At 48.7% G+C, this 15,752-nt stretch overlaps 1 protein-coding gene across 5 annotated transcripts in view; it reads right to left on the bottom strand.

Annotated features, from left to right (window-relative positions):
* Positions 1 to 15,752, bottom strand: part of LOC306770785 (copine-3-like) — a 40,341-nt gene that overhangs the window by 21,360 nt on the left and 3,229 nt on the right. For all 5 annotated transcript variants that reach the window (XM_079259732.1, XM_079259728.1, XM_079259730.1 and 2 more), the window contains exons 2-4: positions 10,184 to 10,317; positions 9,853 to 10,032; positions 6,119 to 6,193 (exon numbers count right to left, since the gene is read on the bottom strand). In XM_079259732.1, the coding sequence (XP_079115858.1) occupies positions 6,119 to 6,193; positions 9,853 to 10,032; positions 10,184 to 10,315 (387 nt within the window). In that variant the 5' untranslated portion in view covers positions 10,316 to 10,317. The remainder of the gene's footprint in view (positions 1 to 6,118; positions 6,194 to 9,852; positions 10,033 to 10,183; positions 10,318 to 15,752) is intronic.

The following is a 15,752-nucleotide window of genomic DNA, read 5'->3' on the forward strand; positions in this document are numbered from 1 at the left end:
TAAATAATTCAAAGTTTTCGACAAAAGACTCAGAATATGAGCGGGGGTACAAAAACAAGGAGCAAAGCTATGACAGAAAAGATGGGAAAAGCTGGACTTGTGGAAAGCGATGAAAACTCTAGAGATGCTAACCATGCTAACAAAAGCGAGCATGGCACCGAGTCGGCTTCGGAGCTAAGTTTGAAAGACATAAGCGACCAGATTACTTGTCTCCGAACTCAGCTTAACGCCGATTTGACGTCGTTCAAGGAAGACGTCAAACGAGAAATGAAAGGGGAGTTGACGGAATTCAGGCAACAGATAAACCAGCAGTTTGCTACTACAACGCTAACTCTCCAAGAGCACGACAAAAAACTCGAGGAGGCCGCCGCACGCATTGAAGAGCTGGAAAGCTGGTCCGCAGCGGCTAATGAAGCCCTCCAAGACACATTGAAAGAGCAGAGGGCATTGATTGACAAAGTAAATGACTTGGAATCAAGAGGACGGCGTAACAACCTCAGGATTTATGGGGTACAAGAGGACATGGAGGGCTCTTCTATGATTGCGTTTGTGGAGAAACTTCTGGCGAGCGAAAATCTGATCGAGGAGGGGATAGATGCTCAAATACAGAGTGCCCACCGCTCACTTGGGCCCAAAGGGCCCCTCAACGCCCCCCCAGATCAATCGTTGTTAACTTTCTTCAGTACAGAGTAAAGGAATCGATTCTCAGGAATGCATGGAAAAAGAAAATTCAGCTTGGGGACAGGATTTTGTCATTCGACCATGATTATGCATCAGATGTGATCCAGCTGCGGAAAGCATACAAGAAGGTCTTCGATTCCAGACGCCATATACCCGAATGCGCATCCACTGGGAAAGCGGCCCTCAAACGTACAACAGCGCGGAGGACGCCGAAAGAGAACTGCGCCAGAGAGGTTTTTTACCTGTCAACCACCTTGAAGAGGAAGCAGCCACGACCTCCGGACCTTCAGCGACCAGAAGACTGGAGCAGACCTCGCCATGGCAACGCGTGCACCGGCGCCGGGGGAAGGAGACAGCCATGCGGGCTCGGGAGCGCCTACTTGAGTTCCAGTGGAAGACCACCACTTAATCTGAGACAGCGAGTATACGGACACGGACGTGGGAAAACATAGGTACAAACGATGCTCCAAAGACACTATGTTTAACTGCATTAAGGTACTGATTAATATCTTAGTTCTGCTGTTTTAATACATGATTCATATAACCTGACTTGGGTAAGCTAAGACGCCAAGGTGGAATTGGTGGAAAAGCTCTGATAGGGTTATTCACTGATTCTGGGAGGGGGCCCTCTCGGGAAGAGAGGCCTTTCCCCTTACCTGTTGAGGATGAAAATGAGGGGATTTATAATGCCCCAGCTTGGGAGTCCCCTCAATTGTTTTTTTGTTGTATTACTACTCAAAGTTTAGTTCTATTACCGTTCTCAATTGCAATGTTTGTGTTAAAAGTTGAGAGTTACTTTATTTGTAAGATAAGCAACCAACTTAGTTTATTTCATTTTTTTTATGCAGAGTCAAACACTTAGAATAATGTCATTGAATGTCAACGGACTGGGTAATCCGGTTAAAAGGGCAAGGGTGATGAAGAAGATAAGAAAAGACAATGTACATGTTGTGATGCTTCAAGAAACACACATGGAGCCTCAGGAACATGAAAAACTTGCCAAATTTGGTTACAATGTCTTCTATAGTTCTTACTCACAAAGTCATAGGAGGGGGGTAGCAACACTCTTATCAAAAAAAAATAAAATTTGAGGTTGTTAAAGAAGTAAAGGATAAAGAGGGTCAATTTTTTATATTGAAGGGTAAAGTTGAAAACCATCTGATGACACTAGTTAATATATATGCGCCACCTGAAAGTGATGGAGGATTTTACAAAGCATTATTTAACAATGTAACAGTTGAAGCAGAAGGGATCTGTATTTGTGGAGGGGACTGGAATTAGATTAGATAAATTAGATACTACAAGTAAAAACAGGAGCAAAAAAAATATTACGAAACTACTAAGCATAACTTTGGAAGAAGTGGGCATGGTGGATGTGTGGAGGCGGCTTCACCCTACTGAGAGAGACTATACATATTACTCAGTGCCACATCTGGCACATTCAAGAATAGACTACTTTTTAATGAGACAGGAAGATTACTATAGGGTTAAAGAATGTAGGATTGGGGTCGCAGATGTTTCGGACCATAGTGCAATTTATTTACACATCAGTTTGGAGAATGATCCCAAAAGTACCCTATGGAGGCTAAACGTAGGCCTATTGAATAACCAATCAGTTGTTGGCTATGTTGAGCAGGAAATTAACACATTTGTAATAGACAATGATAATGGAGAAGTGGATCCATCAATATTATGGGACTCAATGAAAGCAGTCTTAAGGGGAAAATTGATAGCTAAGGCAACGCACCTTAAGAAAATAAAAATAGAAGCATATAAAAAATTGATTCAAGATTTAAAAAGAAAATAAATTCAAATTAAAAAAGGACCAAAAAACTCAAAAAGAAATCCAAGATTTAAAATTGCAACTTGAAAAATATTTGGATGATGAAGTAGAAAAAAAAGCCAGATATACAAAGCAGGCATATTATGAACTTGGCCCAAAGTCAACAAAGTTACTTGCTCGAAAATTACGTAAAAAACAAGCAGACTCAACAATTGTTAAAATTAGGGATCCTACGGCGCAAAAATTACAGACAGAACCAAGAGAAATAGAAAAAACCTTTTATCAGTATTATAGCAACTTATATTCACTAGAAGGCGCTCCTGATAAAGACTCCATCAAACATTTTTAGACGAATTAGACCTTCCATGCATAGGAGAAGCACAAAACAACAGAATATTAGCTGAAATAACACCAGAAGAACTGGACAAAGCAATAAGTAGACTGAAGGCAAATAAAGCCCCTGGCAGTGATGGTTTCCCTGGTGAGTGGTATAGGACTTTCAAGGAAGAACTTAAGCCATCTCTTCTTAGGGCCTTAAACTATATTCATAAGGAAGGCAAAACCCCTCCATCATGGAAGGAAGCAATTATCTCCCTAATCCCCAAAGAAAATAAAGATAGAGAAAATTGTGGCAATCATAGGCCAATATCAATATTAAATGTGGATTACAAATTATACACATCCATTATCTCTAAAAGATTTGAAACATTTATTTCAGACATCGTTGACGAAGACCAGACTGGCTTCATAGTTGGCAGGCAAACGCAAGATAACATTAGAAGAAGTTTACAAATCATTCACACTATAACTAACAAAAAACTTAAAGCAGCCTTGATTAGCCTTGATGCAGAAAAGGCCTTCGATCGAGTAAATTGGGATTTTTTATATCAAACATTAGAAAAATTTGGCCTTACAACTCAATCTATTCAGTGTATAAAAGCAACTTATACTAAGCCCACTGCTAGAATAAAAATGAATGGGTCACTTACAGAACGATTCAAACTCAGTAGAGGATGTAGACAAGGATGTGGACTAAGTCCCACCCTCTTTGCCTTATACATCGAACCGCTGGCTCAGGCGATACGACAGAAAGATGATTTAAAGGGCATTATAATTAACCATAGAGAACAAAAGATTGGACTATTCGCAGACGACGTGTTGTTATATCTTGAGGATATCAACACATCTTTACCTAAACTAATGAACCTTCTAGAAATGTATAACACCCATGCAGGACACAAGCTGAATATATCTAAAACCCAAATATTAATTTTCAACCACTCACCCTCAAATGACATCACTCTTAAATATAATATAAAGTGGAACGCCAACAAAATGAAATATCTAGGTGTATACCTGTCTAAAGATCCACTACTTTTATACGACTTTAACTACAAACCAATTGATCAAAGTATTAGAACGGATATTCAAAGATGGTCCACCTATCCACTCGACTTCAGCAATAGAATAAACGTGGTGAAAATGAGCATTCTCCCCGGGCTTCTTTACTTGTTCCTATCCCTCCCGATAAATATACCACCTGAACAATTTACAGAATGGGATAAGTTGATATCAAAATTTATTTGGGATGGTAAGAGGGCCAGGGTTAAATACGCAACACTACAGTTGCCAAAGGATAGAGGGGGCATGAACCTCCCTAACCTGAAAATGTACTTTTATGCAGCACAACTGAGGTATTTGTGCTGCTGGTGCGATCCTGGCTATCTAGCAAAATGGAAAGAGATTGAGGCATGCATTCCGGGACATAACATCCAAACAATTATAGGTGAAGATTCTATACCAATTAATTTGAAAGATATACTAAGTCCAATTACACAATTCACTTTAGAAATTTGGTTTAGTGTGCTAAGACAATTAAAATTGAAAAAGGAAAGAAAAATATTTAAATGGACAGCGTACGACAAGGATTTTAAACCAGGAATGTATGACTCAACCTTCAGGTATTGGCACTATAAGGGTGTTACAGCATTTTGCATTTTGATTAATAATGGTGAGATGAGGAGTTTTCAATATTTGAAGGACAAATTTGGTCTCGATAATCAGGATTTATTTCGGTATTTACAACTAAGAGAATATTATAACAAAGAAATTAAAGTAAAAGGAAGTGTATCTCATGTAGTTTTAGAGACAATATGCGATGCGTACCAACAAAAAACACGTAAAATTATATCTAAGCTTTATTTGAGCTTAATGTCCTGTCAAAAACGTACAACTCTGTATATCAAGGAAACATGGGAGAAGGAATCACTTACTACAATTTCTGATGAGGTATGGCATAAAATCTGTGAGCTATCTCAGTCTTCTACAAATTCTTTAAAATGGAGAAAGTTTAATTGGAAAAACTTTATTCGGTTCTTTATTACGCCATCTATTAAAAGTAAACAATTATCCTGTCAGCAAATGTGTTGGAGGCAGTGTGGCACTATAGGTGCTAATCATACTCATATCTTCTGGGATTGTTCACAGATTAAATTGTTTTGGACATCTGTTCACGTAACTTTGTGCGAGATGTTAAAATACCCCATTCCTTTGACATTCATTACATTGTATCTTGGCTATCTTTCTGATGTTGTAAATAAGGATGACCAGTATCCGCAAGAAAAGCAATAACACGGCGATGGCTAAAACCTGAACCGCCCAGCCATACTCAGTGGATGCAGGTCGTTCAGGAGATTTTCACCATGGAGAAAAGGACTTATGTCTTGAGACTTAGAGGGTGAATTTCATGAAAAATGGGACAAATGGATTGCCTACAAAATTTCAAAGAACACATTTTAAAAAGAAAAAAGAGGGGGAGAGAAAGAAAAGAAAAGAGAAAAGAAGGGAAAGGGAAAAAGAAAAAGGGAGAAAAGGAAGAAAAAAAGGGGAAAAGAAGGGAAGGAGAAGGAAAAAAAGGAAAAAGAGAAAAGAAGAAAAAGGGAGAAAAAGGGGAAAGAAGGAAGGAAAGAAAAAAAGGGAAGAAAAGAAAGGGAAGGAAAAGGGAGAAGGGAAGAAAAAAGAGGAAAAGAAGGAGAAGGGAAGAAAAAAGGAAGAAAAATGCATGGGTGCCGATTCGATTTATTGCTATTCTTCGTATATACCTGTATATTCCAATACTGGTTGCTGTCTTTTTTTTTTTTTTTTTTTTTTTTTTTGTTGCTCTCACTTTGTGTGTTTGTTCTTCTTTTAATGTTGTGTTATTTTACACAATGTAAATCTATGCATCGAAGGGGCACTGGTTTGCCTTCTGTATATGTTTATATTTTATTTCTAAAAAAATTAATAAAGACTTAAGTGGGAAAAAAAATAAATAAATAAATAAATAAATAAAATCTCTGATTAACTTCAGATCTGTTTGGGGATATTTTCTCTTTTTTCTACCGTTTTGAATAAAAATGTGAATAAACGTTTTGTTCAGACATTAATGGAACCGGAGTTTATAATGTTTATAATAAGAATTGTATTTTGTTCAGTCCTCCACTAAATTCCACTTAAATGAAAAAAGTTGGGAGCAAATATTGTTTTGAGATTAAAATGGGATAAATTACTTACAAAGCCAGTGATTAATTTGACTCATTTCTTTGATAAAGTCCCACCGCATAAACCAACAGAAGTAAACAGGAAAGGTCTGACAGTAAGACGCCTGTTCCTCACCGTGATCGTCCCTTTTCCCGCCGGCGTCTTGTTCTTCAGGACAAGCGGCCGGGTCAGTTTCCTACTGGATACGATCTGAAAGCAGAGCAGACGACTCAGCCCGCAGAACGACACACCCGCAACACGCCACAGGAAACATGTGAGTTCATATTACACAGCAGCTTCTGCAGTCCTGCACAGTCTGCGTGCAAATAATGAGCTTTTATTCTGAAAGAGGAGGTTTCTGAAAGGAGGAAGTAGGAAGAGGAGGAGGAGGTGTTCTGGGGGAAACATGATGATGGAGCTTTCTGGAAAGGTTTCTTGGATCTGCCTGCTTTTTGGTCTGGCTGTTTACTCTCCTGCGTTCGGACCGAGCAGCTTTAGACCCTCTGGACGTTCCTCTCCAACGTCTCACATGGACAGAAAGGTTGTTCCTGGTTCATCCCAGTCAGGAACGTCATCTGGTAGCTCTGCATCGGGGTTTGGCAGCTGCCAGTCGCTCTGGGAAGCGACTTGGAGGGTCTCGGTCAGGTCTGGAACCATGGCGACCAGGTGGCCAGGTGTGTATGCTGCCTCCCACAGCGTCCACTGCAGCAGCAGCTACCAGTGAGCAAGAGACCGCCGCACTGATCCAAAATATGTCAGGGATACTTCTGGACACATTCCTGTACCTGAAGCCCACCTGGGACAGAAAGGTGTGACTGGATCTGAAGGCCAGAAGGTCTACTGGGGCCGGACACTGGCCAGGACAAGAAGTAGAAGATGAATAAGAAGAAGAGGTAGAAGTAGTAGAAGCAGAGGAAGAAGTAGACGTACAAGTAAAAGAAGAGGTAGAAATAAAAGTACAAGAAGTGGATGTAGTAGAAGAAGAAGAAGCAGAGGAAGAAGTAGACACTTGGAAACCTGATCCTGTCAGATTATTGATCCCAGCAGGATGCCGTAACACGTCCTCCTCCACACGGAGACCCAAAGCTGGAGGAAGATCCGCTGTAACAACAAACCGTTGTCATGGTTTCTGGGAGGAATGGCTGCAGAGGAAAAAGCTGATCCACAGGTTGGATTCCTGGATGATGACTTGGTCTCCGGTCCTTCAGATCTGATTTACTATAAACAGCAACGATATTTTCATCTGCAGCGACATCCTTTCAGTCTGATGGCCACTGTGTGTCCGCCAAACCTCACCTGGCCCAGAGCGACCAGAGGAACACCTCACCTGGCCCAGAGCGACCAGAGGAACACCTCACCTGGCCCAGAGCGACCAGAGGAACACCTCACCTGGCCCAGAGCGACCAGTGGAACACCTCACCTGGCCCAGAGCGACCAGAGGAACACCTCACCTGGCCCAGAGCGACCAGAGGAACACCTCACCTGGCCCAGAGCAACCAGAGGAACACCTCACCTGGCCCAGAGCAACCAGAGGAACACCTCACCTGGCCCAGAGCAACCAGAGGAACGCCTCACCTGGCCCAGAGCAACCAGAGGAACACCTCACCTGGCCCAGAGCAACCAGAGGAACACCTCACCTGGCCCAGAGCAACCAGAGGAACACCTCACCTGGCCCAGAGCAACCAGAGGAACACCTCACCTGGCCCAGAGCGACCAGAGGAACACCTCACCTGGCCCAGAGCAACCAGAGGAACACCTCACCTGGCCCAGAGCAACCAGAGGAACACCTCACCTGGCCCAGAGCAACCAGAGGAACACCTCACCTGGCCCAGAGCAACCAGAGGAACACCTCACCTGGCCCAGAGCGACCAGAGGAACACCTCACCTGGCCCAGAGCAACCAGAGGAACACCTCACCTGGCCCAGAGCAACCAGAGGAACACCTCACCTGGCCCAGAGGGACCAGAGGAACACCTCACCTGGCCCAGAGGGACCAGAGGAGAACCTCACCTGGCCCAGAGCAACCAGAGGAACACCTCACCTGGCCCAGAGCGACCAGAGGAACACCTCACCTGGCCCAGAGCGACCAGAGGAACACCTCACCTGGCCCAGAGGGACCAGAGGAACACCTCACCTGGCCCAGAGGGACCAGAGGAACACCTCACCTGGCCCAGAGCGACCAGAGGAACACCTCACCTGGCCCAGAGCGACCAGAGGAACACCTCACCTGGCCCAGAGCGACCAGAGGAACACCTCACCTGGCCCAGAGGGACCAGAGGAACACCTCACCTGGCCCAGAGGGACCAGAGGAACACCTCACCTGGCCCAGAGGGACCAGAGGAACACCTCACCTGGCCCAGAGCGACCAGAGGAACACCTCACCTGGCCCAGAGCAACCAGAGGAGAACCTCACCTGGCCCAGAGCGACCAGAGGAGAACCTCACCTGGCCCAGAGCGACCAGAGGAGAACCTCACCTGGCCCAGAGGGACCAGAGGAACACCTCACCTGGCCCAGAGGGACCAGAGGAACACCTCACCTGGCCCAGAGGGACCAGAGGAACACCTCACCTGGCCCAGAGGGACCAGAGGAACACCTCACCTGGCCCAGAGGGACCAGAGGAACACCTCACCTGGCCCAGAGAGACCAGAGGAACACCTCACCTGGCCCAGAGAGACCAGAGGAACACCTCACCTGGCCCAGAGAGACCAGAGGAACACCTCACCTGGCCCAGAGAGACCAGAGGAACACCTCACCTGGCCCAGAGAGACCAGAGGAACACCTCACCTGGCCCAGAGGGACCAGAGGAACACCTCACCTGGCCCAGAGAGACCAGAGGAACACCTCACCTGGCCCAGAGGGACCAGAGGAACACCTCACCTGGCCCAGAGGGACCAGAGGAACACCTCACCTGGCCCAGAGAGACCAGAGGAACACCTCACCTGGCCCAGAGGGACCAGAGGAACACCTCACCTGGCCCAGAGCGACCAGAGGAACACCTCACCTGGCCCAGAGGGACCAGAGGAACACCTCACCTGGCCCAGAGGGACCAGAGGAACACCTCACCTGGCCCAGAGCGACCAGAGGAACACCTCACCTGGCCCAGAGCGACCAGAGGAACACCTCACCTGGCCCAGAGCGACCAGAGGAACACCTCACCTGGCCCAGAGGGACCAGAGGAACACCTCACCTGGCCCAGAGGGACCAGAGGAACACCTCACCTGGCCCAGAGGGACCAGAGGAACACCTCACCTGGCCCAGAGCGACCAGAGGAACACCTCACCTGGCCCAGAGCAACCAGAGGAGAACCTCACCTGGCCCAGAGCGACCAGAGGAGAACCTCACCTGGCCCAGAGCGACCAGAGGAGAACCTCACCTGGCCCAGAGGGACCAGAGGAACACCTCACCTGGCCCAGAGGGACCAGAGGAACACCTCACCTGGCCCAGAGGGACCAGAGGAACACCTCACCTGGCCCAGAGGGACCAGAGGAACACCTCACCTGGCCCAGAGGGACCAGAGGAACACCTCACCTGGCCCAGAGAGACCAGAGGAACACCTCACCTGGCCCAGAGAGACCAGAGGAACACCTCACCTGGCCCAGAGAGACCAGAGGAACACCTCACCTGGCCCAGAGAGACCAGAGGAACACCTCACCTGGCCCAGAGAGACCAGAGGAACACCTCACCTGGCCCAGAGGGACCAGAGGAACACCTCACCTGGCCCAGAGAGACCAGAGGAACACCTCACCTGGCCCAGAGGGACCAGAGGAACACCTCACCTGGCCCAGAGGGACCAGAGGAACACCTCACCTGGCCCAGAGCGACCAGAGGAACACCTCACCTGGCCCAGAGGGACCAGAGGAACACCTCACCTGGCCCAGAGTGCACTCCAGCTCCCCCAGGAAGTCGTCATCGCTCAGGTCAACCGTCTTGTTGTCGATGTCGTAAATCCCAAACTTGAGCTTCTGAACGATTTCAAAGTAATAATCGACGAGGAACTTCTTAGCAAACTTCGGGTGGAGGCAGTTCTGCACTTTCTCTGTGCGCTCCACCTGTTGGGAAAGAGCGGATACAGAAGTCTGGCGAAAGTTTAACCAACAAAACTGGAAGTTACCAAGACGAGAGAGGAAGTGGAAACTTTCCTACCTGGAGGGTTAACAACCAACATGACGCTGAGCGGAAACCAACACACACACGACTCACCTCGTACCACCGAGACTCTGAGCTGCTCATCAACAGGACACACAGAGGGTCCGACTTGGAGCCGATGTCACGGTCCAGAAGGTTCTGGCAGGACACGGTCAGCTCCACCTTGGTCACACACTGGGCCGCCATGTCTGCCGGGTCACAGAGGTCACATGTATTATTCCTGATGACCCCACCCACCCACCCACCCACACACCCACCCACCCACACACCCAACCACACACACACACACACACACACACACACACACACACACACACACACACACTGAGGAATCGCTGCAACAGAGCGACATGATAAAGTTTAGCTAACCCTACCGAGAAACCGGACCAAGCTGAGACGAGTCGAGTTAAGTTCAGACAAGATGGTACTGGTGGAGAGGAGGCGTTAGAGCCGTTAAGTTACACACACACACACACACACACACCCAACCACACACACACACACACACACACACACACACACACACACACACACACACACACACCAACCACACACACACACACACACCCAACCACACACACACACACACACACACACACACACACACACCCAACCACACACACACACACACACACACACACACACACACACCCAACCACACACACACACACACACACACACACTGAGGAATCGCTGCAACAGAGCGACATGATAAAGTTTAGCTAACCCTACCGAGAAACCGGACCAAGCTGAGACGAGTCGAGTTAAGTTCAGACAAGATGGTACTGGTGGAGAGGAGGCGTTAGAGCCGTTAAGTTACACACACACACACACACCCAACCACACACACACACACACACACACACACACACACACACACACCCAACCACACACACACACACACACACACACACACACACACACACACACACACACACACACACACCCAACCACACACACACACACACACACACACACACACACACACACACACACACATACTGAGGAATCGCTGCAACAGAGCGACATGATAAAGTTTAGCTAACCCTACCGAGAATTTATTATTAGAATTATTTTATTTATTTTTATTTATTATTAGAATTAAGATTTTATTTCACTTTAACATGTTAACACTGTCAACAGACAACTAGTAATGTTAACTATTAACTAACCAGTTTAGAGCGAGTTAACTGGATGAACTGATTGGTATTTAGCTAATAAACCGGACGTAGCTAACAGGTTCGGTTCGATGGACAAAACACGCAGTTTTTCCATGAAGCAGAAACATGGACAGACATGATGGGTTCTGGGTCTGGGTCAGAATACGGTCTGGTTCTGGGTCTGGGTCAGACTACGGTCTGGTTCTGGGTCTGGGTCAGACTACGGTCTGGTTCTGGGTCAGACTACGGTCTGGTTCTGGGTCTGGGTCAGACTACGGTCTGGTTCTGGGTCTGGGTCAGAATACGGTCTGGTTCTGGGTCTGGGTCAGACTACGGTCTGGTTCTGGGTCTGGGTCAGACTACGGTCTGGTTCTGGGTCAGAATACGGTCTGGTTCTGGGTCTGGGTCAGACTACGGTCTGGTTCTGGGTCTGGGTCAGAATACGGTCTGGTTCTGGGTCAGACTACGGTCTGGTTCTGGGTCTGGGTCAGAATACGGTCTGGTTCTGGGTCAGACTACGGTCTGGTTCTGGTTCTGGGTCAGACTACGGTCTGGTTCTGGGTCAGAATACGGTCTGGTTCTGGGTCTGGGTCAGACTACGGTCTGGTTCTGGGTCAGACTACGGTCTGGTTCTGGGTCTGGGTCAGAATACGGTCTGGTTCTGGGTCAGACTACGGTCTGGTTCTGGGTCTGGGTCAGACTACGGTCTGGTTCTGGGTCTGGGTCAGACTACGGTCTGGTTCTGACTATGGTCTGGTTCTGGTTCTGGGTCAGACTACGGTCTGGTTCTGGTTCTGGGTCAGACTACGGTCTGGTTCTGACTATGGTCTGGTTCTGGTTCTGGGTCAGACTACGGTCTGGTTCTGGTTCTGGGTCAGACTACGGTCTGGTTCTGGGTCTGGGTCAGACTACGGTCTGGTTCTGGGTCTGGCTACGGTCTGGTTCTGGGTCTGGGTCAGACTACGGTCTGGTTCTGGGTCTGGGTCAGACTACGGTCTGGTTCTGACTATGGTCTGGTTCTGGTTCTGGGTCAGACTACGGTCTGGTTCTGGGTCTGGGTCAGACTACGGTCTGGTTCTGGGTCAGACTACGGTCTGGTTCTGGTTCTGGGTCAGACTACGGTCTGCTTCTGGGTCAGAATACGGTCTGGTTCTGGGTCAGACTACGGTCTGGTTCTGGTTCTGGGTCAGACTACGGTCTGGTTCTGACTATGGTCTGGTTCTGGTTCTGGGTCAGACTACGGTCTGGTTCTGGGTCAGAATACGGTCTGGTTCTGGGTCTGGGTCAGAATACGGTCTGGTTCTGGGTCAGAATACGGTCTGGTTCTGGTTCTGGGTCAGACTACGGTCTGGTTCTGGGTCTGGGTCAGAATATGGTCTGGTTCTGACTATGGTCTGGTTCTGGGTCTGGGTCAGACTACGGTCTGGTTCTGGGTCAGAATACGGTCTGGTTCTGGTTCTGGGTCAGACTACGGTCTGGTTCTGGGTCAGAATACGGTCTGGTTCTGGTTCTGGGTCAGACTACGGTCTGGTTCTGGGTCAGAATACGGTCTGGTTCTGGGTCAGAATACGGTCTGGTTCTGGTTCAGACTACGGTCTGGTTCTGGGTCTGGGTCAGAATACGGTTTGGTTCTGGTTCTGGGTCAGACTACGGTCTGGTTCTGGGTCAGACTACGGTCTGGTTCTGGGTCTGGGTCAGAATACGGTCTGGTTCTGGGTCAGACTACGGTCTGGTTCTGGGTCTGGGTCAGACTACGGTCTGGTTCTGGGTCTGGGTCAGACTACGGTCTGGTTCTGACTATGGTCTGGTTCTGGTTCTGGGTCAGACTACGGTCTGGTTCTGGTTCTGGGTCAGACTACGGTCTGGTTCTGACTATGGTCTGGTTCTGGTTCTGGGTCAGACTACGGTCTGGTTCTGGTTCTGGGTCAGACTACGGTCTGGTTCTGGGTCTGGGTCAGACTACGGTCTGGTTCTGGGTCTGGCTACGGTCTGGTTCTGGGTCTGGGTCAGACTACGGTCTGGTTCTGGGTCTGGGTCAGACTACGGTCTGGTTCTGACTATGGTCTGGTTCTGGTTCTGGGTCAGACTACGGTCTGGTTCTGGGTCTGGGTCAGAATACGGTCTGGTTCTGGGTCAGAATACGGTCTGGTTCTGGTTCTGGGTCAGACTACGGTCTGGTTCTGGGTCTGGGTCAGAATATGGTCTGGTTCTGACTATGGTCTGGTTCTGGGTCTGGGTCAGAATACGGTCTGGTTCTGGGTCAGAATACGGTCTGGTTCTGGTTCTGGGTCAGACTACGGTCTGGTTCTGGGTCAGAATACGGTCTGGTTCTGGTTCTGGGTCAGACTACGGTCTGGTTCTGGGTCAGAATACGGTCTGGTTCTGGGTCAGAATACGGTCTGGTTCTGGTTCAGACTACGGTCTGGTTCTGGGTCTGGGTCAGAATACGGTTTGGTTCTGGTTCTGGGTCAGACTACGGTCTGGTTCTGGGTCAGACTACGGTCTGGTTCTGGGTCTGGGTCAGAATACGGTCTGGTTCTGGGTCAGACTACGGTCTGGTTCTGGGTCTGGGTCAGACTACGGTCTGGTTCTGGGTCTGGGTCAGACTACGGTCTGGTTCTGACTATGGTCTGGTTCTGGTTCTGGGTCAGACTACGGTCTGGTTCTGGTTCTGGGTCAGACTACGGTCTGGTTCTGACTATGGTCTGGTTCTGGTTCTGGGTCAGACTACGGTCTGGTTCTGGTTCTGGGTCAGACTACGGTCTGGTTCTGGGTCTGGGTCAGACTACGGTCTGGTTCTGGGTCTGGCTACGGTCTGGTTCTGGGTCTGGGTCAGACTACGGTCTGGTTCTGGGTCTGGGTCAGACTACGGTCTGGTTCTGACTATGGTCTGGTTCTGGTTCTGGGTCAGACTACGGTCTGGTTCTGGGTCTGGGTCAGACTACGGTCTGGTTCTGGGTCAGACTACGGTCTGGTTCTGGTTCTGGGTCAGACTACGGTCTGCTTCTGGGTCAGAATACGGTCTGGTTCTGGGTCAGACTACGGTCTGGTTCTGGTTCTGGGTCAGACTACGGTCTGGTTCTGACTATGGTCTGGTTCTGGTTCTGGGTCAGACTACGGTCTGGTTCTGGGTCAGAATACGGTCTGGTTCTGGGTCTGGGTCAGAATACGGTCTGGTTCTGGGTCAGAATACGGTCTGGTTCTGGTTCTGGGTCAGACTACGGTCTGGTTCTGGGTCTGGGTCAGAATATGGTCTGGTTCTGACTATGGTCTGGTTCTGGGTCTGGGTCAGAATACGGTCTGGTTCTGGGTCAGAATACGGTCTGGTTCTGGTTCTGGGTCAGACTACGGTCTGGTTCTGGGTCAGAATACGGTCTGGTTCTGGTTCTGGGTCAGACTACGGTCTGGTTCTGGGTCAGAATACGGTCTGGTTCTGGGTCAGAATACGGTCTGGTTCTGGTTCAGACTACGGTCTGGTTCTGGGTCTGGGTCAGAATACGGTTTGGTTCTGGTTCTGGGTCAGACTACGGTCTGGTTCTGGTTCTGGGTCAGACTACGGTCTGGTTCTGGGTCTGGGTCAGAATACGGTCTGGTTCTGGTTCTGGGTCAGAATGCGGTCTGGTTCTGACTACGGTCTGGTTCTGGGTCTGGGTCAGACTACGGTCTGGTTCTGGTTCTGGGTCAGACTACGGTCTGGTTCTGACTATGGTCTGGTTCTGGTTCTGGGTCAGAATACGGTCTGGTTCTGGGTCAGACTACGGTCTGGTTCTGGTTCTGGGTCAGACTACGGTCTGGTTCTGACTATGGTCTGGTTCTGGTTCTGGGTCAGAATACGGTCTGGTTCTGACTATGGTCTGGTTCTGGTTCTGGGTCAGACTACGGTCTGGTTCTGGGTCAGAATACGGTCTGGTTCTGGGTCTGGGTCAGAATACGGTCTGGTTCTGGGTCAGAATACGGTCTGGTTCTGGGTCTGGGTCAGAATACGGTCTGGTTCTGGGTCAGACTACGGTCTGGTTCTGGGTCAGACTACGGTCTGGTTCTGGGTCTGGGTCAGAATACGGTCTGGTTCTGGGTCAGACTACGGTCTGGTTCTGGTTCTGGGTCAGACTACGGTCTGGTTCTGGTTCTGGGTCAGAATACGGTCTGGTTCTGGTTCTGGGTCAGAATACGGTCTGGTTCTGACTCCGGTCTGGTTCTGGTTCTGGGTCAGACTACGGTCTGGTTCTGACTATGGTCTGGTTCTGGGTCTGGGTCAGACTACGGTCTGGTTCTGGGTCAGACTACGGTCTGGTTCTGGTTCTGGGTCAGAATACGGTCTGGTTCTGACTCCGGTCTGGTTCTGGGTCTGGTTCTGACTACGGTCTGGTTCTGGTTCTGGGTCAGAATACGGTCTGGTTCTGGGTCAGACTACGGTCTGGTTCTGGTTCTGGGTCAGAATACGGTCTGGTTCTGGGTCAGACTAC

Source organism: Telmatherina bonti, assembly GCF_933228915.1.
Source record: "Telmatherina bonti genome assembly, chromosome: 20".
NCBI lineage: Eukaryota > Metazoa > Chordata > Actinopteri > Atheriniformes > Telmatherinidae > Telmatherina > Telmatherina bonti.